This window comes from Vicugna pacos, chromosome X (assembly GCF_048564905.1).
Source record: "Vicugna pacos chromosome X, VicPac4, whole genome shotgun sequence".
NCBI lineage: Eukaryota > Metazoa > Chordata > Mammalia > Artiodactyla > Camelidae > Vicugna > Vicugna pacos.
Genome location: NC_133023.1, coordinates 77,034 through 100,681, shown reverse-complemented (window position 1 = coordinate 100,681; position 23,648 = coordinate 77,034). Strand labels below are relative to the sequence as shown.

The 23,648-nt window shown below is 61.6% G+C and overlaps 2 protein-coding genes across 5 annotated transcripts in view; both read left to right on the top strand.

Moving 5' to 3' along the window:
• PPP2R3B (protein phosphatase 2 regulatory subunit B''beta) overlaps positions 1 to 6,242 on the top strand; it is a 45,055-nt gene extending 38,813 nt beyond the window's left edge. For all 4 annotated transcript variants that reach the window (XM_072955773.1, XM_072955771.1, XM_015244334.3 and 1 more), the window contains exons 11-13: positions 990 to 1,108; positions 1,260 to 1,366; positions 5,390 to 6,242. In XM_072955773.1, the coding sequence (XP_072811874.1) occupies positions 990 to 1,108; positions 1,260 to 1,366; positions 5,390 to 5,540 (377 nt within the window). In that variant the 3' untranslated portion in view covers positions 5,541 to 6,242. The remainder of the gene's footprint in view (positions 1 to 989; positions 1,109 to 1,259; positions 1,367 to 5,389) is intronic.
• Positions 6,243 to 14,782: 8,540 nt separating this feature from the next.
• Positions 14,783 to 22,868, top strand: GTPBP6 (GTP binding protein 6 (putative)). Its single transcript, XM_072956252.1, has 10 exons — positions 14,783 to 15,177; positions 17,286 to 17,423; positions 17,981 to 18,051; positions 18,192 to 18,322; positions 18,671 to 18,741; positions 19,593 to 19,751; positions 20,395 to 20,603; positions 20,916 to 21,064; positions 21,460 to 21,612; positions 21,899 to 22,868. Exons 1-10 carry the CDS (start codon positions 14,820 to 14,822, stop codon positions 22,020 to 22,022), a joined length of 1,563 nt encoding a protein of 520 aa, XP_072812353.1. The 5' UTR covers positions 14,783 to 14,819; the 3' UTR covers positions 22,023 to 22,868.
• The last annotated feature ends 780 nt before the right edge of the window (positions 22,869 to 23,648 follow it).

Here is a 23,648-nt window from a genome sequence, read left to right as displayed (position 1 = left end):
AGACGGGGTGGCCCAGCCCTGAGACGGGGGGACACCCTGTCAGGGGACACTCGGTGAGACGGGACAGCCCTGTATGGGGGTGTGAGGGGGACGCCCCCTTGGGGAATAGCAGTCCCCACCTCAAGCTGCTGCAGGGCAGGGTGCGTGTCATCTCGTGTGGCATCCGCACCGTCATATGGCGGGTTCCTGGGGTGGACACAGCATGTGTGTCCCAGGCCTCCTGCCCCTCAGCCATCACGTGTGACGGGTCCCATCCTGTGGGTGAGCACACGCTTCTGGGCTCAAGAGGGCGGAGGCCCGGGCCCCACAGCCCCGTCCCTCTGCCTGTGCTCCTCCGTTCCCCAGCGGGGAGACCACGTTCGGGACCCCTGGTGTGGGGCAGTGCTGAGGGTCAGCTACCCCGGTTCCCCTCATCCAGGCCCTGTGCTGCCTCTCGGGGGTGTGTGGTTATCTGGGAGCAGGAGACCCACCAGGCACATCCTGACGCCCCTCACCCGAGAAGGTGCTTCCAAGTGGGGCCCAGGACGCCTTCCAGTGTGAGAGGAGGCTCGGTGTAAACCCAGACGCTCAGTCAGTGTTATATCCTGTCTGGAGGCCCTGGGCTCAGGTGCTGTAAGGGGTCGGCCTGGGCACAGTGGCCTGGGCCTTCTGTCTGACTGGGGTTGCCCCTGCTCTGCGACAGCTCGGGACCTGGCGCTGAGGCCGAGGGTGCGACCCCCGCAGCAGTCTCTCGGCCCCTACGCCCACCCAACCCACCACTACACCACCCCCCAACCGGGCACGCCGGGCTCCAAGTCCCACTCCCGCCCCGGGCTTCGGTCTGCACCGGGAACAACCCTGCGTTCCCTGTGTGCATCAGGGCGCTTGCCGTTCGGGGTTCTAAAGGCGGGTCGCTACGCACAGCGGACGCGGCTTCTGAAAACGGGGGGGGGGGGGGGGGGGGGGCGGGCAGGGGCAGCTGGTCCTCACGTCCCGCCGGCCGTCCGCAGGGAGGATCACGCTCCACGACCTGAAGGCCTGCAGGCTCGCCCACGTGTTCTTCGACACCTTCTTCAACGTGGAGAAGTACCTGGACCACGAGCAGAAAGAGCAGGTCTCCCTGCTCAGGGTGAGCGCGCGGGAACGAGCATGCGGGAGGACGAGGAGCGGGCGCGGGAGCAAGCACGCGGGAGCCGGGGAGCGGGAGCCCGGGAGGACAGGGGCCCGGGAGGACAGGGATAGGCGCGGGGCCGCCCTGCCTGACGTGGCGCTTCCCGCAGGAGAGCGAGAGCGAGGGCCCCGAGCTGTCCGACTGGGAGCGGTACGCCGCGGAGGAGTACGACATCCTGGTGGCTGAGGAGGCTGTGGGGGAGCCGTGGGAGGACGGGTAAGCTCGGGGACAGGGAGGAGGCTGGAGGGAGGAGGGCGACAGGGACGCGGGGGTGGTCGGCAGGCGGGACGGAGACACCTCCCCAAGTGTCGTGGGTTCAGGAGCCTGCAGGCCCAGGGCCCGCGGCTGTGGACGGGAGACACCTGCGCCCCTCCACCCTGCCGCTCCCTCGTCTGCCACTCTCCGGGAACAGCCCCGGCGGTGTTGCTGCCCCCGACCCACGGAGAGTGGGGACCTGCAGAGGCCCGAGGACTCGGAGCCTTCCTTGTCCCCGGGCACTCACCTCTCCCCCACTCACGACTGCCCTGCTGGCTGCCGAAACCTCATTCCGTCTGGACCCCCAGAGGTGTTCATTCCGAGTCAGCCCCTCCCCCACCCGACTCCGCGAAGGGTCCTGACATGGCGTCTCCCAAGAGCTCCACCTGTTCTCTGAGGATGGGCCTGGCAGCAGATTGAGGGGCACAGTGCCTCCTGGGCAGAAGTCGCACACATCAGGGCGGCCAGGAGCCTCCCCAGCTCTCCTCTTCCCTGGACATGGCCACTCAGTACCTGGTCTAGGGTGTGCGCCGCACAGGCAGGTATGGTCGGGAGTGGAACCCAGTCTGAGATTCCCCCCTGCCTCTGGGGAGGGGGCCTCCACACAGGGGTCTCAGTGTGGCAGCAGCATTGCTGCCTGTTCAGGGGTCCTCCGACTGCAACCCAGAGGGGTTTCAAAGTGACAGGAGGAAGAGTACTGCCTCACCCCAGACTCCTCCCCACTCCCAGCCCTTGGATATGTGGCTTGTTAGTTTCTGTTCCTGCTCCAGAGATTCTGTACCAGATCCAAGAGTTTCTATTCCAGGTCTGGAGTTTCTAGATTCAAGGTTTCTGTTTCTGGTCCTGAGTTTCTGTTCCTGGTCTAAGATATTCTGTTCCTGGTCCAGGAGGTTCTGTTCCTGGTCTGGAGTGTCTGTTCCAGGTCCAGAAGTTTCTGTTCTGGTCTCAGAGATTCTGTTCCTGGTTCAGGAGGTTCTGTTCCTGGTCTGGAGTTTCTGTTCCTGGTCCAGGAGATTCTGTTCCAGGTCTATAGTTTTTAGGTTCAGGGTTTCTGTTTCTGGTCCAGAGTTTCTGTTCCTGGTCTAAGGTATTCTGTTCTTGGTCCAGGAGTTTCTGTTCCTGGACCAGGAGATTCTGTTCCTGGTCCAGGAGATTCTGTTCCTGGTCTGGGAGTTTCTGTTCCTGGTCTGGGGTTTTCTTTTCCTGGCCCAGGACTTTCTGTTCCTGGTCCGGGAGATTCTGTTCCTGGTCTGGAGTGTCTGTTCCAGGTCTGGGGTTTTCTTTTCCTGGTCCAGGAGTTTCTGTTTCAGGTCCAGGAGTTTCTCTTCTTGGCCAAGAGTTTCTGTTCCTGGTCTAAGAGGTTCTGTTCCTGGTTCAGGAGATTCTGTTCCTGGTCCAGGAATTTCTGTTCCTGGTCCAGGAGATTCTGTTCCTGGTCTGGAGTGTCTATTCCAGGTCTGGGGTTTTCTTTTCCTGGTCCAGGAGTTTCTGTTTCTGGTCCAGCAGTTCAGCCTCTCCTAGGAAGTCACAGATGTGGAATCTCACGGCCCTTCATGCTGGCTTCTTGCTCTCAGCATGGGCATCTGAGGCCCAAGCACGTCACTGGGTGGGTCAGGTCAGCCCGTGTGCATCTGGTCATGCCTGTGGAGGGCATCCCACTGACACTGAATGGTGTCCGTGGCTCAGAGAACTGGCCACATCCTCCCCAGCGATGGGCGATGGTGGTCTCCACTGCGTCCAGTTTCAGGCACATGTGAGCAGCTGTGGTTCTGTGGGGATGAAAGTGCTTGTTTCTCCTGGATCAGCACCTGGAGGGAGGCTCTGGGTCACATGATGGACACTCTGTCACCTTCAGGAGGACCCACCTAGCCGCCATCCCCATGGCTGCACCACGTGGCATCCCCACCATTGGCGGTCTTTGGTTCCTGTGGCTCCACGACCTCCCGACTATGGGCATGGTTAGGGGGTTTTGTGTCTTAAATTTTAGCCAGTCTGAAGCCTGTCACAGTATCTCACGTGGCTTTAACCTTTGTGCCCCCGTTGGCCCGTTTCCGTGATGCGCCGTGTCTCCTGCCCCCTCTGCACCACGGACGATCTGTTCTTTCGATCTGAGTCTCAGCGGTCTTTGCGTCCTCTGTACACAAGTCCTTTATTGGATGGGGTTGGGGGTGAATGTTCTCTCCCTGTTTGTGTTGCATTTTTTCATTCTCTTCCCCTCGTGTCTTGATGGCTGGGGAGACATCTTAATTTTGATGGATAGCCGTTTATCAGCTTGCCTTTTGGGCTGTGCTTTGGTGTCATGTGAGAGACCACCGCCTAATCCACAGATAACGTGGCTCACAGACGGACAGGAGGACGGATGGGGCATCGCCGGGGGAGACTTCAGGGATGTGGACGGCCCTTGGCAGCGGGAAGCCAGCGGGGTGGGGGTCACAGGCCCGGGGCCCGAGAGCCCCCACCCACCCTGGGGGGAGCCAGTCACTGCTCTGAAAGGTTTAGCATTGTCCCCCTGATGCTCGGGCCTGTGACCTGCTTTGAGAGACCCTTCCTGTGGGGTGTGAGGTCTGTCCCAGGTGTCTCATGCACGTGGGTGTCCATTCCCTGCACAGCCTCTGGTTTCATCTGTACTGAGAATCAACTGACCATGCACATGAGGCCTCTGTGTGAGCTTACTCCGTCCTGCTGACAGGAACCTCTGTCCAACCCCCAGCACCACACAGTCTTGACCCCGTGGCTCCAGGGTCAGCCTCTGGCTCTGGTCCTGCTCAGAACTGTTCGGGTCACCCTGGCTGCTTTCCTCCCATGTGAGTAGTAGACTCGGCCGGATCTCCAGATGCTGAGCATCAGCACCGTGGTCGCTGACCATCTGTGCCACTGTCCTCGCTGGCCGCCCGGCCATGGTTTCCACAGCTCTGTGGTGACGTGGCTGCTGCACGGTGAGACCTGCCAGCAGTCTTCAACGCACTGTTGGTGTTCTGGGTCCTTTGTTTTCACGTGGATGTTGAAGGCTAAGCTTGTTTGTCTGTACAAGCGCTATGCTGCACTCTGAGAAGGAGTGAGCTTGGTGGGGACAGGGGGGCGTCTCAGTCACGTAGAGTGTCCTGACCCATCACCGTGCGCCCCTCCACTTGTTCAGGTCTCGCCCGACTCACCCATCAGCGCTCTGTGGTTTTCAGGGTACGGCTCTTGTGTGTATTTCATGAGGTTTGTGCTGAAGGACTTCATACTTTCTGGTGTTGAAAAGTTACTGTTAAAGTTTGGATTCCAGCTGCTCGTTGGCAGTTTATTCATCTTTTATTTTGCAGCTTTGTTAAATACAGTAAGTCTCTAGACCTTTCCGTAGCTTCTGGGATTTTCTGTTCACAGACAGCGAGTCTGTTGTGAGGGGCAGCTCTGCCCCCTTCCTCCTGCCCACAACCTCTTCCTCCTTCCCCATGTGCTGCCTGGAGCATCCAGCTTGGCCGTGAGTGGGTGCTGAGTGGGTAGAGACCTGGCCTGTGGGTGCAGAGGACAGCGCTGCTCTGTCCATGGGACTGACCTGTTGTCCGGGGGCACAGGGGACAGCGCTGACCTGTTGTCCATGGCACTGACCTGTCACCCGGCGGCACAGGGGATGATACTCAGTGCTTTTTGATGGTTGGAGCAGCCCTGCGTCCCCGTGAGAAACCTGGCCGTTGTCTGTTTTCCTTCCTGTGCGTTCTCGGATTCTCCCTGCAAAGGCTGTTTGCAGTTTCCTGTGACTGCCCCTTTGGGATATCAGGTCGTGCTGGCCTCCTGCAGAGCGGGGGCGAGGGGCCTCCTCGCGTTTCCTGGAGGGCCTTGTGCCCAGCAGGTGCCGGCTCTCCCACTGGTAGAGCTCAGCAGTGTGTCCATGGCCGAGTCTGCAGCACCCGAGCTGTGTGTCGGGTGGGGGCCACTGGCAGCGTGTCGTGGCTGTGGTGGGGCAGGTGGGCACCGCGTGTCCTCACCCGGCTCTCCCTGCAGGTACGAGGCTGAGCTCAGCCCCGTGGACCAGAAGCTGAGCGTGCTGCGGTCCCCGCTGGCCCAGAGGCCCTTCTTCGAGACGCCATCTGGCCTGGGCGCCGTGGACCTGTACGAGTGCGGCTGCGGGGACGACGACCTGCAGCCCTTGTGACCCACCCGCCCGCGGGGCCGTCCTCGCCGCCTGCTGCTGGACGCGGCGGCTTCTGTTGAGCTGTTTTACGGAAGATGAGTGCGTTTGTATGGGATGGTAGGTTTTTATTTATTCACCACGGGAGCTGGCTGAGGTGGGCACTGAGGTGCGTGTCCCACCCCACCCCCGGAGGGGCCGACACTCGTCCAGGAGCCCAGGCCAGCCTGGCAGGGAGGGGACACAGTCCTGGGCTCCCCTGAAAATCAGGATGGCCTCGCCCCACTGGCCAGCTCCCTAGATAATGTCTTTCGAGACTCAGCCCAGTCCTGGCTGACGGTTCACCCTGGAGGGAACCAGTCTCTGCTCCAAAAGGGTGGGTCTCAGGGTCACGTGATGTGCTCGAACCTTGGGGCTGGGTGGGGTAGTCAGGAACATTCCAGGAGCCCCGGCCCCACTGCAGCCCCAGAACCTTCTGTCTGTCCTGCACGGGCATCTGGGTGCAGCCCCAGAACCTTCCGTCTGTCCTGCACAGGCGTCTGGGAGGGGGCGCCGCCCCAGCCCCAGCCCTCCCCACCGAGGCCACACCCACGTGAGCTTATTTGACCGTTTTTGTGTAAATGTACAAAGTATGTAAAGTTAACTTTTATTTGTTGTGCAGAGCAGTTTAAAAATGTTTTATGAGATCACGTTTGTATTTTCAAATAAAGAATTTAAGGATTTTCAGCCACAGGCTCAGCTGGAGACAGACATAGCACCGGGGTTTCTGGACACGGCTCACAGACGGACGGGGGAACAGATGGGGGCGTTACCGGGGGAGACTGCAGGGATGTGGACGGCCCTCGGGGGCGGGAAGCCAGCGGGTTGGGGGTCACAGGCCCTGGGACCTGAGAGCTCCCAGCAGCATGACCAGCGGTCTGACCATGTGGCCTGCACTCCGGCCACAGTGCTTCTGACATCACCCTGGTGGCCGTTCTCTCCCACTGTCAGTGCTGACCTGTGCACGACAGGGTGGGACCCTCCCCTACAGACAGTAGAAAAGACCCCAACGTCCGCCCTCCAAGGTCCGCTCAGGCCTCCCCCGTGTCCAGGACGGCTCATGGTTTGGCACCAACGTGAAACTTACAGGCATGAGCAGCCCCGCATGTCCGGGGGAGGCATCTGATGAGCACCCCTGCCCAGGCCTGGGCAGGCCGTCTGATCGTCTGGGCGCTAAGCAGGCCTTGGGGAACCAGTTTCTTTGTCCAGCAGCTGGGCCCACAGCACTGGACACAAGAGGCACCAACAGCAGGGCCAGGGCAGAGAGGACGTGCTGGGTTCTGTCTACAGAGCTGGACGATGAGGGGCCGCACAGGACCACAAAGAACGCACAGGAGCACACGGGACCACACCGGACCACTAGGATGCACAGGACCTCACGCTGAGCTCCACAGACAGGAGCAAAGCTGGTTCCAGCCCCACCTTCCCAGCCCAGCACAGCGGTCAGGCAGTGAGGAAGCTGCGGCAGGTGGGCCCCCAGTCGACAGCCACACCACCTTGTCCCCAAGTACGGGGTCAGATCCACGGGTGTGGGTGGCCAGGGTCACTGTCACCATCACCTGCCCCACGGCCTCAGGGACCCGAGGCCCGGGTCATCCACACACGCTGGCCACTGAGCATGGCTGAGTGGGGTCATAGACGAGGCGATGGAGGAGTTCCCACCACAAGTCCTGGTGGGTGTGGGTCACTCCAGTCAGACTCGCCTGGGGACAGATAGGCCAGGAGCCTAGGACACACGTGCGGACGTGGGCTCACAGACAGAGGGACAGACGCATGGACACAGGCAGCCTAGGCACCTCTGCGGTGGTCCCCAGGCAACTCAGGGAAAACTGAGCAAGTCCCAGGAAGATGACGGGGTCCCCTGCCTACCACAGCTGTTTGCAGGAATGAGCCAAGACACAGAGGCCAAGACAGTGGGGAAGATCCTTCCACAGGCCGGCCACACTTCTGCCCAGAGCCCCCTGGCCGGTGCACCCTGCCCAGAGCGTTTCCTCCTTCCAAGGGCTGTCCCAGACCCACAGATCGCACCAGGGCCCTGGGCAGCACCGTCCCAGCCCAGGCTCAGGGTCCTGGGTAGGAGCCAGGAGAGAGACTGGGAACCCCAGGGAGCCCCAAACCCAGTGTTCTGAGCCACATAGGCCCAGGGACACACCTGAGGACCCCGTGTGACCTAAGTCCACATGAAGATCAGAGCACCATGGGTGGTGCCTGGGCCCCAGACAACCAGGCCAGTCCCCAGGGCGTTGCCCACAAGGCAGGCACCCAGTGATCCTCCACGTGGTGGCCTCGGGTCAGTGTGACCAGCGCCCGAATCCCTGGTTCTGGATGTGCACAGGAATCCCTCCCACCCGAACCTGGGGCAATGGCCTTGCTGTCACCTGGGACACCCAGTGGCTGGGTGTCCTGCCACCCCCACCCAGGGACTGGGGGAAGAAGAGGCAACCCCCACGTGGCCCCCACAGTGTCCTCTCCAGCCCTGCCAGCGTCCCACACAGCCACCAACCGCCCAGAGTCCCAGCCTGGGACCTACCCCCTGGGCAGGGATGGATTTCACATTGACGGCTTCCTTGGAAGAGTTCAGAGTCCTCAGAGACAGAAGTGGATGTCAGAGACGTGCTGCAGGAGGAGAGGTCAGTCCCCACCCTCAGCCGGCAGGCCAGGAACAGGTCGTGTCCCTCACAGTTCCCCCAAGGGACTCACCTGTCTTGGGTATCAGTTCCTGTTCAGAGATGGAGGCTGGAGATCCATGGAGAGTTGGAGCCCTGGAGGGGACGGGCTGGACGCTGGTGGAGGAGGACACAGAGCCTGATGGAGACGGATGGAGGGTCGGCCCCAGAACGCAGCCCCAGTGGCCTCTCTGACACTCCACTGAGTCTCCTCTTCTGAGCTGTGGGCCACCGCGGGCTGCCAGGGTGGCAGGAGGTGCCCCTGGATCACATCCCACCAGGACAGCACGGTCTGGACACAGCCACCCACCCAGAGAGCAGCCCCCCATCCCTGACCAAGGCAGGACCCTGTCTGACCAGCAGCCCCCAACGGCCAGCCCTGCCTTGAGGTCAGTGGGGATGAGGCACCTCCACTCAGCTCAGCAGGTTACCAGGGCCTCCCCTCAGGGATGGAGACACCCGAATCACTAGCCCTGCCCAGCAGCCTGTCCACGCTTAGGCCTAGTGGATGGCAGCGCCCAGGGAGACGTCACAGCAGCCCCGAGCACCTGCACACGCACCTGAAAGGAGTCAGCGGTCTGGTGGCCCATCCACGTCATCTACAAAGCACCCTTCCAGAGGAAGCCCAGCAGCTGTTACAGGCAGGCTTGTTCTAGTCGCCGTGGGGCCGAAGGGCCCGATGTGACCTCGGACCCAGCAGGGAGACTGCACCTTTTTGGGGCCACAGGACATCCCACATCCAACGGTGACAGGCCTCCGGTCCAGGGCGGTGTCCAACAGCTTGAGCTGGAATCAGCTCTGCCCCCAAGGGCCCCACGTGGACTTGCCCCCAGGCCCCGCCTCCACCCCCAACGCAGGGACCAGCCCTGGGTCCCCCCTATTCCCCCAACACACGGGGCAGCCCGGTGAGTCCCAAGTTCGAGTCCTGCCTTAGTCCAGGGCCCAGCTCTCCCCTCAGCAGCAGGGACCGCTGGGGCTAGACGACTCTCTGTGGGGGTGGTGTCGGGTGCAGAGTCCCTGGTCTGCACCCACCAGAAGCCAGCAGCTCCCCCTCCCCCGCTGTGATAAACAGACATGTCCCCTGACATCACCAAGTGTCTCCTGTGGGTTAAAACTGCCCCAGTTATGAACCATTTCTATAGACAGGACAGATGATTGACAGATAAATAACTGATAGACGGATGGCGGATAATTGATTGACAGATAACAGATAGACAGATACATACATAATAGATTTTTGATAGAAAGTCTCCACGTCAGGCCTCTTGCTCCCCTGCCTCCCTGGACGGCCCGCACTCTGAGTGTGTCTACTTGGACTTTAAGCACCCAACCCCGCATCTCTCCGCCTTTCTTTTGCGTCTGAGACAGCCTGTCAATGGAGCATACATCTCGGAAGAAATCTACTTTTACTCATAAAAAAAAGCATCCATATTAGACAGGGTTTCTCATGACCGACATGAGACTGGGTGACTGCAAGCTGCATCCCTGGTCCCAATCCACCACGTGCCAGGAGCACCCCATCCCCAGTGTGACAACCAGTAATGTCCCCAGCAGTGACAAGTGTCACCAGGTGAGAGCCACAGGTGCAGACAGGTTAGGAACAAGACCATCAGCTGATGGCACCCTTGGGTGACACTGGGGGACCCAGAATCCTTAAATCTTTGGGGTCTGGTGGCCCCACAGTGAGGTCAGCTCCATCAGTCCCGCTGCTCAAGCCAAGTGGCCAAGACCACAATGCACATCAGGCCGGAGGAGAGAGGTGCTAGGGCTTGGACACGGGCAGTCACTCTGCTGGGGGCCTGGATGTGAGACTGTGCGTCCTGGGAGCCGCCATCGGGGAAGGGAGGCGCGCTTACACAGAGCCAGGTCAGCTGCTCGAGTCCCACGGGTGCTCACCTCCCCATCAGGAAGGAGGCCCAGCCCAAGTGTGCGGTGAGGGCAGTGTGTGCGCGGGGCCAGAAGCAGGAGGTAGGGCACGGGCTGACCCCCAACGGCTCCTGCGTCTGCGTCTTTTCCATGTAGCCCTAGCTGGGTCTCAAGACCTCGAGCTGTCCTGGGAGGCCCACCTGGGAGATAAACTAACTCTGGAGGGTAAAGAGAATGGAATCTTATCCCGCTCAGACTGGGGGCGGCATCTCGGACACAGCAGTGCGCCCCCAGGTTTCCCACATGGACGTAGCCAGATTCCCTTCTTTCTTGCAAAGGACCACACGTGAGTCTGCACGGCAGCCCCTCCCACGAAGGGGTCCTGGATCCCCGCTGGCCACGCAGTCACCCCGCGTGCTGAGTCACCACCCCCAGCACCTCCATCCCAGCAGGCACCACGGCTGCTCCTGGCTTTGTTGTTTTTTCTGAAACATTGTGAGAGTTCAGCTTCCCCAGAGAGACACTGGAGATCCCTGTGCGTGCACATTTGTCCTGAGAGAGGTCACCTCGCAAAGGGCAGCGGGGCCGTGGAACCAGGAACCAGACACGACAGAAGTGCGAGGGGGTCAGGACCTGCCACCCAAGTACGACCTTGGCACAGTGATGTTACCAGACAAAGGGGTCTGACCCCCAGGGAAGGGGTCCTCCCCATGCCTGGAGGAGAGGTGCGTCCTGATCTCCCAGGCAGAGCACTGCCCTCAGAGCCTTTCCGCACTGCCCTCCTGCCCTCGGACCTGGAGTGAACATGCAGTCTCGCCCTTCCTGGGTCTTCACTCCTTACAAAGGGCTTCTGTGTGGACGCAGCACCTCAAGGCCAGGCCCTGCTCCCAGCTGACCATGGGCCCCAGTCTGTGTGTGGCACCGGCTGACGTGGGCAGCACAAGAGCCTGCCCTCCCTGTGGGAAGTGGGGCTTCCCTCCAGTGCCCAGTGTGGACAGCGAGACCTCCAGCAAGAACTAATCCACCGACAGCTCTGGCCGGCCCCTCGGGCCCTGTATATTTTACTGACGACCCACTGCTATGAGTGTCTGGTCAGGAATCTCTCTGGCCTGGCAGGGTAAGCCACCCTCCAGCATCCAGCAGGTGTGACCCCCTCAGGCTCCCATGTCAGAGCCTAGCTGACCCGTGGAGGGCACTGGCTTAAACCTGACCCCATGCTTGGAGGCCCGTGACCGAGGCGCACACCCATCGGGCAGCTGCGCAGCATGGGGTGATGGCCCTGGACTCAGACATGGACACAAGCATCCTGTTCACCTTAGGGTGCGGCAGCCCCGGCACCGTGCTCAGGAGTGGCCGGCGGGGCCGGTGGTGACCCAGCCTGACTTCCACAAATCCAGCAAGACACAGCAAGGTTGCTGAGGCCAGGCAGAGGGGCCCTGGCTGAGAAGGTAAAACACGCTCACTTTGAATTTACAGGAAAAAAGATCAGTTTCACAGATGATTCCCGTTTCTCATAGAGTGTCCTCAGCACCAAGACACACTTCATGTGAACGTGCATCCACGGGGACAGATACAGGGCGGAAAGTTACCGTGCACAGTAGCTGCTTTCCCTGAGCACAGACTCAGGTGAGTGGTCAGAAATGGCCTTCTGTCTCCATGACAATGCAAATCAGCCGCACTGACCCAATCAGCACCTGAAATGTTCCCAGTAAAACACATGGTTTCACAGTCTCACTCTTTGCAGAAAAATGCCTGTTATAGGCTGAATTATGTCCCCCAGATTTACTTGCTGAAGTCCTGACCCCCAGGACCTCAGAATGTGGCTGGATTTGGAGATGGGGTCTTTACACAGGTGATGAAGGTAAAATGAGGTGGGCAGGATGACCCTGAGAGACCTCCAGGGTCACCCCAGCACCTCAGAGCCAACCCTCCGGGGACACCCCAGCACCTCAGAGCCAGCCCTCCAGGGACACCCCAGCACCTCAGAGCCAACCCTCCAGGGACACCCCAGCACCTCAGCCTGCTCTCCGAGGACACCCCAGCACCTCAGAGCCAGCCCTCCAGGGACACCCCAGCACCTCAGAGCCAGCCCTCCAGGGACACTCCAGCACCTAAGAGCCAGCCCTCCAGGGACACCCCAGCACCTCAGAGCCAACCCTCCGGGGACACCCCAGCACCTCAGAGCCAGCCCTCCAGGGACACCCCAGCACCTCAGAGCCAACCCTCCGGGGACACCCCAGCACCTCAGCCTGCTCTCCGAGGACACCCCAGCACCTCAGAGCCTACCCTCCAGGGACAGTCCAGCACCCCAGAGCCAAACCTCCAGGGACACCCCAGCACCTGAAAGCCAACCCTCCAGGGACAACCCAGCACCTCAGCCAGCCCTCAGAGTTCACCCCAGCACCTCAGAGCCAGCCCTCCGGGGACACCCCAGCACCTCAGAGCCAACCCTCTGGGGACACCCAAGCACCTCAGAGAAGCCCTCCGGGGCACCCCAGCACCTCAGAGAAGCCCTCCGGGGCACCCCAGCACCTCAAAGAAGCCCCCCGGGGGACCCCAGCACCTCAGAGAAGCCCTCCGGGGCACCCCAGCCCTCAGAGAAGCCCTCCGGGGGACCCCAGCACCTCAGAGAAGCCCTCTGGGGCACCCCAGCACCTCAGAGAAGCCCTCCGGGGGACCCCAGCCTTCAGAGAAGCCCTCCAGGGCACCCCAGCCCTCAGAGAAGCCCTCCGGGGCACCCCAGCACCTCAGAGAAGCCCTCCGGGGGACCCCAGCCTTCAGAGAAGCCCTCCGGGGCACCCCGGCCCTCAGAGAAGCCCTCTGGGGCACCCCAGCACCTCAGAGAAGCCCCCAGGGGACCCCAGCACCTCAGAGAAGCCCTCCGGGGCACCCCAGCACCTCAGAGAAGCCCCCCGGGGGCATCCTTGCCTGACCAAGGACCATGTGGTTTTAACATGACCCGCTCGTGGACATTCCTTTGCTGCCTGGCTGTCTACAACCCTTGTGATGGAGGAGGGCAGGGGGACCAGCCACAAAACGGTACCGGCCACCAGAATTCACACATTCATGAACTAGTTATTCTAAGTTTTAATTCAGCCTCTCACCCTATCCACAGGGAAATGGCCCCCAGGAATTACTACCTGTGCCTGGATCCACTGTGAACACTGGGTCAGGACTCCTGAGAGTTCACCCATTTCCTTCAAGGCTAACAATCTCCGTCTCAATGTAAACTTGTGATTCTGCACAGCCTGACCCCTCTTAGCTGGTGTGTACACGACAGGTCCTGGCCCTAAAGGTTCCTGCTCGTCCCCTACACCCATTCCTAAAGGGGAGTTGTGTTTGCAACCCCATTTCGGGCTACATCTCTCTACATTCCCCTGGGGTCTCCCTCCTTCTCTGTTACAATGATGTGGTCTAACATCATCTCCTGAAATACCAGAAAGGCTTTCTGCAGACGCTAAAGGAACATTTCAGTTAAAACTGTTCTCCTGTAAAAACATGAACTCCTAAGAGGCAGCTGGGATTCTGTGTGACCCTCTCAACACCGTGCATTTTGAGGTTTGCCAAGAGGATACAACTGGTAAGTGTGAATGGGAGGGCCGCTCCTTCGAAACCAGCCCACATCCCACTTTCTGCAATGCTATGGGCTCCGCTATCATTTCCGAAGCCATACCCGCCAGCCACATGTGGGCCCCCAAGGCAGGGCCTGGGACTCCTGTCCAGACTCACACCCCCAGGGAAGCACTCAACCTTCAGAGCCCCTCCTTACCCCACTGGGAAGCCCGAAGCAGTATTTGGGACCCCCAAGGGAGAACAGCATCAGACACCCATAGCAAAGTCAGGGGTCCCTGGGGATGGGCTCAGACCCCTAAGGCAGGGTCCAAGACCCAAAGGGCAGCACTCCAACCCCTTAAGGCAGAGTCTAGGATGCACTGTGACAGACTTGGACCTGCCATGCAGGGTTCCCAATCTCCAGGGCTGCACTCAGACCCCCAAGGCAGGGTCTGGGATCACCAAGTATGGAATGGAACCCCAAAGTCAGGGTTTGAGACCCTCAAGGATGAGATGGGACCCCCTCAAAGCAGGGTTCAGGACCCCTTGGGTCCCCCTCAGACTGCCCCAAGGCAGGGTCTGGGGCCTGGGGCTGCACTCCCATAATTGGGCTACCAACGCAGATTTAAGACTCCCCCACCCGGGGCCAGATGGGAGACTGCAAGTTCAAGTTCGGGATCTCCAGAGCAGACAGAGCCCCAAGGCAGAATTTCGGATTTGCGAGGACTGGCCTGGACCCCCAATGCCGCAGTCGGACTACCAACATAGACTTCCGAGCCTTGACTGGATTTGGAACCCTCCCGAAGTGTTCACAATACCCGCCGGGCTAGATTGCAGACCCCAAGGCAAAGTCTGGGACCGCAAGGGATGGGATTTGATCCCCAAGGCGTGGTCTGGGACCCAGACTGCACTGGAACCCCTAAGACAGAGTTCAGGATCCCCGGTGTTGCACTCAGACTCCCTCTTAAGGCAGGGTCTGGGACCTGGGGTCTGCACCTGGCGGGGGGCGATAAGCGCGAGCATCCCGGCCACAGAGAACCGGACCCCGGCAGTAGCGCCGGGAGCCTGCCTCCCGAGCCCGCCCGCCCCGATCTGGCGGCGGCGAGCACGTGACCCGGGCGGCCAATGGGCAGCCCGCAGGGAGCACGGGCCCCGCCCACCGCGTCCGGGCGCGCGCGGAATGTGGGCCGTGCGCGCCGCCGTCCGCCCGGGGACTTGGCTCTCCCGGGTAGTTCGGGGCTGCAGGGCTTCGAGGGCCGCGCCGCCGCTGCCGCCCCGTCCCGAGCGCGCGTTCGCCGCCTTCCGCGGGGGTCCGAGGGGCCCAGAGGGGCGAGGGGCTGCAGAGCCGGGCCCACGTGCGGATGGCGGGAAAGGTCGGGCTGGAGAAGAGGAGGAGCAGCAGGAGGAACCAGAAGATGAGGAAGAGGAGGAGGAGGCGCTGCTGAGAAGGGACCCTCTGCTGCCGGCGGGGACCCAGCGCGTGTGCTTGGTTCACCCCGAGGTCAAGTGCGGACCCGGAAAGCCGCAGGGAAGCCGAGGTGACCGGGACCGGGGGCTGGGCTTGTGGGGGAGGAACTCCGAGGCCTGGCGTCCATAGGGCGATGCTTTGGGGCGGGGCTTGTGGGGCGGGGCTCCGAGGGCTGGTGTCCATAGGGCGATGCTTTGGGGTGGGGACTTGGGGGGGTGGAACTGAACCACCACCGCCCGCCAGCTCACGGCTGCCGCACCCCTGCTGCGCGTCTGGAAATCCTAATTCTGGGCAGGGCGCCTTTCCCGGGGCACACAGCGGATCCGGAGCCCCCTCCCCTCTCGGCTGCGTCCCCGATTATCGCTCTGCCCTGCTCCTCTGCAGTCTCCCATCCGTAAAGGAAAAGAACCCAACAACCAACGCCGGGGTGCGCATGGCGTGTCCCGCAGCTTTGAGCCTTTTATCTACCCGCATTTCACTCTGTGGCGCTCAGTCCGAAGCCCAAAGATTGTGCACACACGTGTTCACACGCCCGCTGCTGCAGAATCCGTCAACCCGGCCGAGCCCCTGAGTGCACATCTGCCCGGGGCCTACAAACATCGCCTGCACCCGTCAGCAACCCCGCTCTGTTCCCGCCCTGGTCAGGCTGTGGGGACAGCAGACAGGCCAGGCAGGAGCCCGCTGTGTCCAGAACCCAGCAGGAAGGTGGACAGGGGCGGGGAGGGGCCGTGTCGCCAGGGTGGTCCTCCAAGGCCTGGGGAGCCAGACCCCACAGATGAATAGGGAGAGTGTCCAGAGAGGGCTCCTGAGGGACCACGTCCTGGGTCCTCCGGCTGTTCGGGGGGCTGTTAGAGCCGAGCCACTTCCAGGGCGCAGACCCCCAGACAGGCAGCTGGAAGGGGCAGGGGCAGCAGCAGAGGCCACGGGAGCTGCGCAGTGGTTCAGGATGGGTCTGGGGATTGGACGGTGGGGGTCGGGCAAGACAGCACCGGTGGCGTTTGCTGATGGGTCACACCTGAAGTCTAAGGAGGGAAGTAAGGGAGACCAGGCACCTGACCTGAGCGACCTGAAGGTGGCAGTGGGGCAGGCCGGGGGCCCACGGGGAGTCACGCCCCAGAAAACGGCGCCTCTCGCAGCCCAGAGGAAGGGGGACCCTGCTCCCAACTCCTAGAGGAAAGGGGACCGCGCTCCCTGGCCTTGGAGCCTGCTTGGCTCCTTCCCACCAGCCTTGTTGCTCACATCTCCACTCCTCACCTGTGTCCTGGATGTGCCCTGAGGCAGTCAGGTGACCACAGAGACAGCAGCACCCAGGTGTCCGAAGCAGGGTGGGGCCGCTCCTCTGAGGTTCTGTGCTCAGGGGCAGCCTCCTGGGCGGGGTGGGAGGGTCAGAAGGGAGACACCTCATGTGGGGCTCAAGGCACTTACTCCACATCTAACCAGAGGAGGAGCCAGGGAGCTCGCAGAGCTGTCCTCCCGGCCCCTCTAGACCACGGCAGCCCCATCCACCCCGGTCAGGCCCCCAAGCCCCACGTGCCTGCACAGCCCAGAGCACGGGTCTTAGCCTGCTCTGCTCTGCCTTCTCCCTCTGGAGGGACTGTCAAGGGGAGAACCTGGGACGGGGCAGCTCACAGTGGCCCTCCACCCATGGCATGTGCCCTGTGCCCTCTGTTCCTGTCCTGAGCGGACACTGCCTTTCCCGGCCCCCCTCCCCACATGTCATCCTGTCTGTTCAGTCAGGGGCCCTGAGTGGGTGCTTTCTCAGTAAAGGGGCAGCCTCTAGGACTAGGATCTGGTCACCCAGGACAGGATCCCCATGGGGACTCAGCCTGCCCCGCAGGGAGGCAGCAGTTTCTTCAGGCCCTTGGGGAGCCTCACAAGGGAATTCTGCCAAGAGGGTCTCCAGGGACCAGGAGTCCTCACAGATAAAACTCCCCACTTCCAACATATGGGGCCGGGCCTGCCTTCTGGCTCTGCTCAGGCCTCTTCTCCCTTCCTGACAATCTGCCCAGAAGAGCAGAGCTGTGTTTTGAGGAAACGCGGATTCGGGCGCTCTCTCAGGGGACCTTCATGTCCTGAAGGCAGCAGGAAGCCGTCCCTGTGGGGCATATGGGCCAGGGCACTGGCCAGGGCTGACCTGGCTGGGAAGTGACCCTCACACTGGCCTGTCTCCCCCTACAGCTGAGTGGCAGGTGGCTGAGGCACGAGCGCTGGTGCACACACTGGATGGCTGGTCGGTGGTGGAGACAATGGTGGTGCCCACCAGAACGCCAGACAGGAAGCTCATCTTCAGCAAAGAGACCTTGGAGTACCTGACGGGTGGGTCCAGCACAGGTGTCCTGTCCCCGTCCCCTCCTAGAATCAGAACAAGCATGGGCTGTCCTTCTGGGCTGGGTGGAACTAGCCTCGAGGGAACTTGGATTGAGCAGTCAGAATTTAAACAAGGCCCCAGGGCCCAGCTGAGGCATTTAGAATCTGGTACAAGTCAGCCCTGCAGCCCCAGCCCAGCTGCCCCGGGGTGTGGGTCCTCCCTGTGACCCCTGCCCTCCATGGACCTTGAGGGCCCCCTCCCCACTCTGCTATCCAGCTTACAGCTTACAGCAGGGTGCCCTGCAGACGCACCGAGAGGTGTGCTCACCTCCTGTCTGTTTCACCCCAAGTGTAATGTCCACTCAGTCTCCATGAGGTCACGTGACCTCCATGTGTGAGACCTACTCCCCTGAAGATGGACACAATCCTCCCTGACCCGCGTGCCCTGAATATTGTATTCAGAGAATCGGGGTGTCTGGGGAACACTGCAAACCAAAGTGCAAGGTCAGTCCCCAGACAGACGTTGTGGGCATGTGGACCTCTGATGGGCCGTTCTCTTTTCCTAGAGAAGATCAGAGAGTCCAAGGAAATCACCGCCGTCTTTCTGAACGTGGAGAGGATGGCGACGCCCACCAAGGTACCTCGGAAGCTCACTGTTCCCCACCCGCAGTGGCTGAGGGAGTGGGTCAGCATCCTGCCATGAGGACACAGGTCACGATGGGCCTCGTGTCCCTGCAGATTCCATCCCTCACTTCCTTATTCTCTTTCCTCTTCCAGAAAGAACTGGAAGCCTCCTGGGGCGTGCAGGTGTTCGACAGATTCACGGTGGTTCTTCACATTTTCCGAGGCAACGCCCGCACCAGGGAGGCGCGGCTGCAGGTGGCGCTGGCCGAGCTCCCCCTCCTCAGGTGCCTGCAGAGCCTGGGCTGGGGAGAGATGATGGACCCCTTCTTGTTTTCACAAATTTAGGACGTTGCCAGGTGTGGTGAGGGCGGAATGTAGCCGGTGGGACTGGGAGCTTGTGGGCGGCGGGTCTGAGCAGCGTGTCTGCTGGGGCACGTCGCCCACGAGGGAGGAATGTCACCCTGGTGATGGACTCTCTGTCCCGGCCGGTGAAGGCCCATGCAGGAGGGACGCCCCAGCAAGCCCATCCTCTCAGTCCAGACACCCCTCAGGGTTCTGTGTGCCCCCTCCTCACGTCTGACACTGGATGGCCATGTGCTCCAATCTCCTGAGCTGACCCATTTCCACGCCAGGTCCCACCTGAAAAACAATGGTGCCCCCCTGGACGGACGAGGCAGAGGCTCTCGCTACATCATGGGATCAGGTACAGAGTCCGAGGTCTCATCACTGGGTGCTCAGAAGGGGGGTTGTCATGGCCACCACTCTTACAAAAGGGACAACGTCCTTGAAAGGTCCTGACAGGGCAGGGGCTGCATATGGGCCTCATATGTGGTCACATTCAAACAAAGGAGGGTATTGAGGTGGTTTCCTGGGGCAGCAGTAACGAAGGACCACGGACCAGGAACTTGAAACCACAAGAATCTTCCTCCCTCCAGCCCTGGAGACCAGACATCTGAGGTCAAGATGTCCCAGGGTCAGATTCCCTCCAGAGGCTCCAGGGAGGGTCTGCCCTGCCTCTTCCAGCTTCTGGGGGCTCCAGGCATCCACCCCTGGGCTGGTGGTCACCTCCCTCCCGTCTCTGCCTCTGTCTCCACGTGGCTTCTCCTCTATGTCTGTGTCTCTCCTCTCCTGTCTCTTCTGAGGACACTGTCCTTGGATGTAGAGTCACCTTCTCCAGGAGGACCTCCTTTCAGGTCCTTCATTAATTGCATCTGCAAAGACCCTGTTTCCATAGAGGATCTGTTTGTAGGTCCTGGGGTTCGGGACGTGGATGTGTCTTTGCAGCCTCACCCATCCTGCTGTGGATGCATAGGGGCCCTTCTGAATTGCTGTCAGGGTCTTATTTCCTCCCAGGTAAAGGGGAGCCCAGGTGAACTCAGGGGTCAGCAGGACAGAGCTATCTCAGAACAGAAGGGTCACGTCTGCCCGGGGAGCAGGCTGGGGGGTCCCCGTGGCCCCGAGAGCATGCCTGTCCGCGGCCCCGCAGGCACCTCTGTGGCTCTTGCCTCTTTCCCCCGTATCTGCTCACTGACTCATCGTCTTGGGTGTTTTTAGGAGAATCTTTCCTGCAGGTGCAACAGCGTCTCCTGAAAGATAAGGAAGCCAAGATTCGGAGGGCCCTGGAGAGGCTCCGGAGGAAGAGACTTCTCCTGGGGAGGCAGCGGAGGCGGCAGGAATTTCCTGTGATCTCTGTGGTCGGATACACAAACTGCGGTGAGGTGTGGGCCCCTCCCTGGGCCTGGGCTGCTGTATTTTAGGAGAATCCACTTGTAAACTTGCCAAGATAGAGCCCGTCTACACCTTCACCCCTGTCTACACGGACAGCCGCCCACCCCACAGACACGCTGCTCCCAGCCCGTCTACACCTTCACCCCTGTCTACACGGACAGCCGTCCACCTCACAGACACACTGCTCCGACCCCGTCTACACCTTCACCCCTGTCTACACGGACAGCCGCCCACCCCACAGACATGCTGCTCCCAGACAACACCATCAGCACCCTCATCTACATGGTTGCCTTCCCCCTCACGTACATTACCCCATCTACACCCTCACTCTTGTCTATACCCACCTCACAGACACGTCACCCCGGTCTCTGCCCTCACCACCGTCCACACAGGCTGTGCCCCACACCTACCCCTTATCCAGGAGGCCTGCACGGTGCCGGCTGTGTCTACACAGCCACACACAGCACCCAACGGCCCTACAGAGACCTCTGAGCTCAGAGACCCTCCGAGCCCCCGGCTCACTCCCCGGAGGCCTGTGGTCAGATGGGTACAGTCCCTCAGGTCCACCATGGACAGTGGGGGACGCCAGGGGCCTGAGACGCATCACCCCCTTGTGACTGACTTGCAGGAAAAACCACGCTGATCAAGGCCCTGACAGGGGACGCCACAGTCCAGCCTCGGGACCAGCTGTTTGCAACGCTGGATGTCACGGCCCATGCCGGGTTGCTGCCCTCCCGCGTGACAGTCATCTACATGGACACCATTGGGTTCCTCTCCCAGCTCCCCCACAGCCTGATTGAGTCCTTCTCTGCCACCCTGGAGGATGTGGCCCACTCGGTGAGCAGGGAGGGGCTGGGGCTCAGGGTTCTCAAATGCTAGCAAAGGGGAACTGGTCCCTCCAGCATGACACCACAGGGACAGGTCCCTCAGTACAACACAGCGGGGGCAGGACCGCTGGGGACTCCTTCCACTGTGGGCCAGCTTTGTCGTCTTCGTCCCTTAGGACACAGGGACTCCATGGGGGCAGCTCCACCCCATTCTGGGTGAGTGGTGCCCTCGGGGCCTGTCCTCAGCCTGGAGGATCCTCCCTGGTGGGGCTGGGCACCACGGACCCCAAGCACTCTGACCACCTGGCCCGTCTGGTCCCAGGACCTGCTCGTCCACGTGAGAGACATGAGCCACCCTGACACCGAGCAGCAGAAGGCCAGTGTCCTGTCGGCCCTGCGGGGCCTGCGCCTGCCAGCCGCGCTCCTGGACTCCGTGGTGGAGGTGCACAACAAGGTGGACCTGGTTCCTGGGTGAGTGTGCGCCCGGCCGCCTGCTGCCCTCACCCACCGGACCCTGCCCCACAGCGGACTCCGGGTGCCTCTGGAGATGAGGACAGGCTGTCCTGCTGGTGACGGTGACCACATTCTCGGAGTTCCCGCTCCTGCTTTCAGAGTGCCCTCCCCAACCTGCAGCGGGTCAACCCAGGGTTACCGACACCTGGCAGAGTGGCATGTTTGACCCCTTCCCCGCTTGCCCGTATCTCAGCCCAACCTCAGCTCAGCCTTTCTCTCCCCATCCCTTGCTCTCAGCCTCTGGCAGGGCCATGTCCTCACCTGGACAAACAGAGGCCATAACAGTGGGGCTGGGGGCAGGGCCCCTTGCCCAGGGCCCCCTCACTGAGTGGGGTCTGCCGGCACCCCGACAGGTACAGCCCCGTGGGACCACACGCTGTGGCCGTGTCCGCCCTCCTGGGGCTCGGGCTGGAGGAGCTGAAGGCCAAGCTGGAGGACGCGGTTCTGAGAGCCACGGGGAGACGGGCCCTCACCCTCCGCGTGCAGCTGGCGGGGGCGCAGCTGAGGTGCGTGGGGTGGCTTGGCAGGAGGGGGTGGGAAGTGAATCGCTGTGTGGGGCGGGCCCTCTGCGGGGGCAGGTAAGGCGGCTCCACAGGGACACCAGGATGCGGAGCAGCTGTGTCACCTGCAGGGAATCTGAGTTAATCCGGTGGTGAGCTCCTGCCAGGTGTCCGGCACGCTTGTCCACACTGGGGGTGTCACGATGCCCTCACCAACAAATGACACGCCTCGGTAGGGGCTCCCGGACTCTGTTGGGGTCACCCCTTCACACCAAACATGCCTTCCTCCCAGCTGGCTGCACAGGGAGGCCACAGTGCAGGCGGTGGACGTGATGCCCGAGGCCGGGGTGGCCGACGTCAAGGTTATCATCAGCAACTCTGCTTACGGCAAGTTCAGGAAGCTATTTCCAGAGTGAAAGGATGGCCCAGGCCTGGGGCTGCAGCGTCTCAGCCTCAGAGGGAAGCAGGCACCCTGGGGGGCCTCCCTTCTCTGCCCCGTCAGCCTTGGCTCAGGGGTCGGTGTGGATGGGGCTCTGAGCAGTTACAGTCGACTGTCGCGCTGTCTGGAGGCTGATTTCCCTCCCAGGATGACTGAGCCACCAGGAAGCTTTGCTGTGTTTGCGAAGCAGCCTTCTGTTGCACCAGCCCCCTGCAGAGGCCCCGCGAAACGTGGCCGTGAGGGAGGTGGTGCAGGTTCCCTGACCCCTGTGCCCACCGTTCGCAGCTGCCAGGCCTTGCACTTCCCCACGGCAGCGAGCGGCAGGGGTGTGGTTAAGGTTCCCAGCCACCCCGCGGAGGAGACAGGAGGAACCCCTCGTCACGGGGCCTGGCAGACAGAGCCCGCCACACACACGCCCACACCCACGTCGGTCGTCTTTTACCCGAAGCACAGACACGTCAGGCATCTTCTTGACAAGCAGGAAGCTGCGTCGCGGAGCCAACCCCACAGAGACGGGAGGCAGGGCGCCCCCCGTGCCCCCGATGCTGACTTAGCAAAGAGCCCCCGGGCCCCCAGACACCCCTGGCATGCAGACAGGCCGGGGGTCCTTCAGCTTTTAAAGAGGCTCACACCTCGGGGCGAGGGGAGGGCGTACAGCTGCACGCCTCTAAAGGGAAAGCCAGTGAGAGGGGATCCCTTCCCTTTGGGCTCCAGGAAAAGCTTTGTCTTTTTCCTTCCATTTCTGTTCGTCATTATGGGGTGTTCCCTGCGTTGTCCCAGAGTTTCAGCGTAACTGGAAGTAAATCTCTACCCGTCTTCTGAGCATGCGAATCCGTGGTGTGTGTGTGACCTTTCCTCGTTTTCTGAGACTCGGTTACACACACGGCCCTGCAGGCCCCTCCCTCGATGGATCCCAGACCTCCCGCCTGGCTTCTGTGACTGCTGTCCTGTGGGACTTTGGCCTGGGAGCGGGTAGCAGACAGAGTGGTGTCTACAGCAACGTCCACGTCCGGATCCCCAGGACGTGAGCGTGCGACCTTATGTGACCAGGGGACCGCGGAGCGTCCCCGTCCCGCAGGGAGCCCACCTCGTCACACGGGGCCTCTAAGCAGGAGGCAGAAGTCAGGTCGGGGCTGGTGTGAGGGCAGCACCAGAGGCTGGAGTCAGGAAACGGCTTTGCTGAGATGCTGGCTGTGAAGATGGAGGAAGAGGCCGTGAAGCCAGGAATTCCGGGGCTCAAGGGCTGGGGAAGGGAGGAAACGGGCCTCCCTGGAGCCTCTGGGATGAGCAGCCCTGCCCATCCTGACCGGTCACCCGGGGACGATATCGGACTCTTACCTGCAGAACAGAGAACTCATCTGTGCTGTTGGAAGCCGCCTGGGCACCATCTGCAGAGCCGCCACCTACGAGGGGACCCCCACCCCCATGGGGTCCTGGGGTGCAGGACAGGGCAAGAGCCCCCATGAACCCACGTGTGTAGGACGGCCTCCCCGTTCTGCCCGGGAGGAGTAGGCTCCAGCAATCGCGAAACCAGGGGTGGGTCCCACAGCCCACCGGTGCTGTGTGTGGTTGGGAGGGGTGGGAGCTGGCCAGGGCAAGGGGC

Excerpts from the sequence above, each read along its gene's own strand:
- GTPBP6 (XM_072956252.1), top strand. The coding sequence starts at position 14,820 with ATGTGGGCCGTGCGCGCCGCCGTCCGCCCGGGGACTTGGCTCTCCCGG. Across the intron at positions 15,178-17,285 it reads AAAGCCGCAGGGAAGCCGAG|CTGAGTGGCAGGTGGCTGAG; the intron begins GTGACCGGGACC and ends CTCCCCCTACAG. Across the intron at positions 18,323-18,670 it reads GCCGAGCTCCCCCTCCTCAG|GTCCCACCTGAAAAACAATG; the intron begins GTGCCTGCAGAG and ends TTTCCACGCCAG.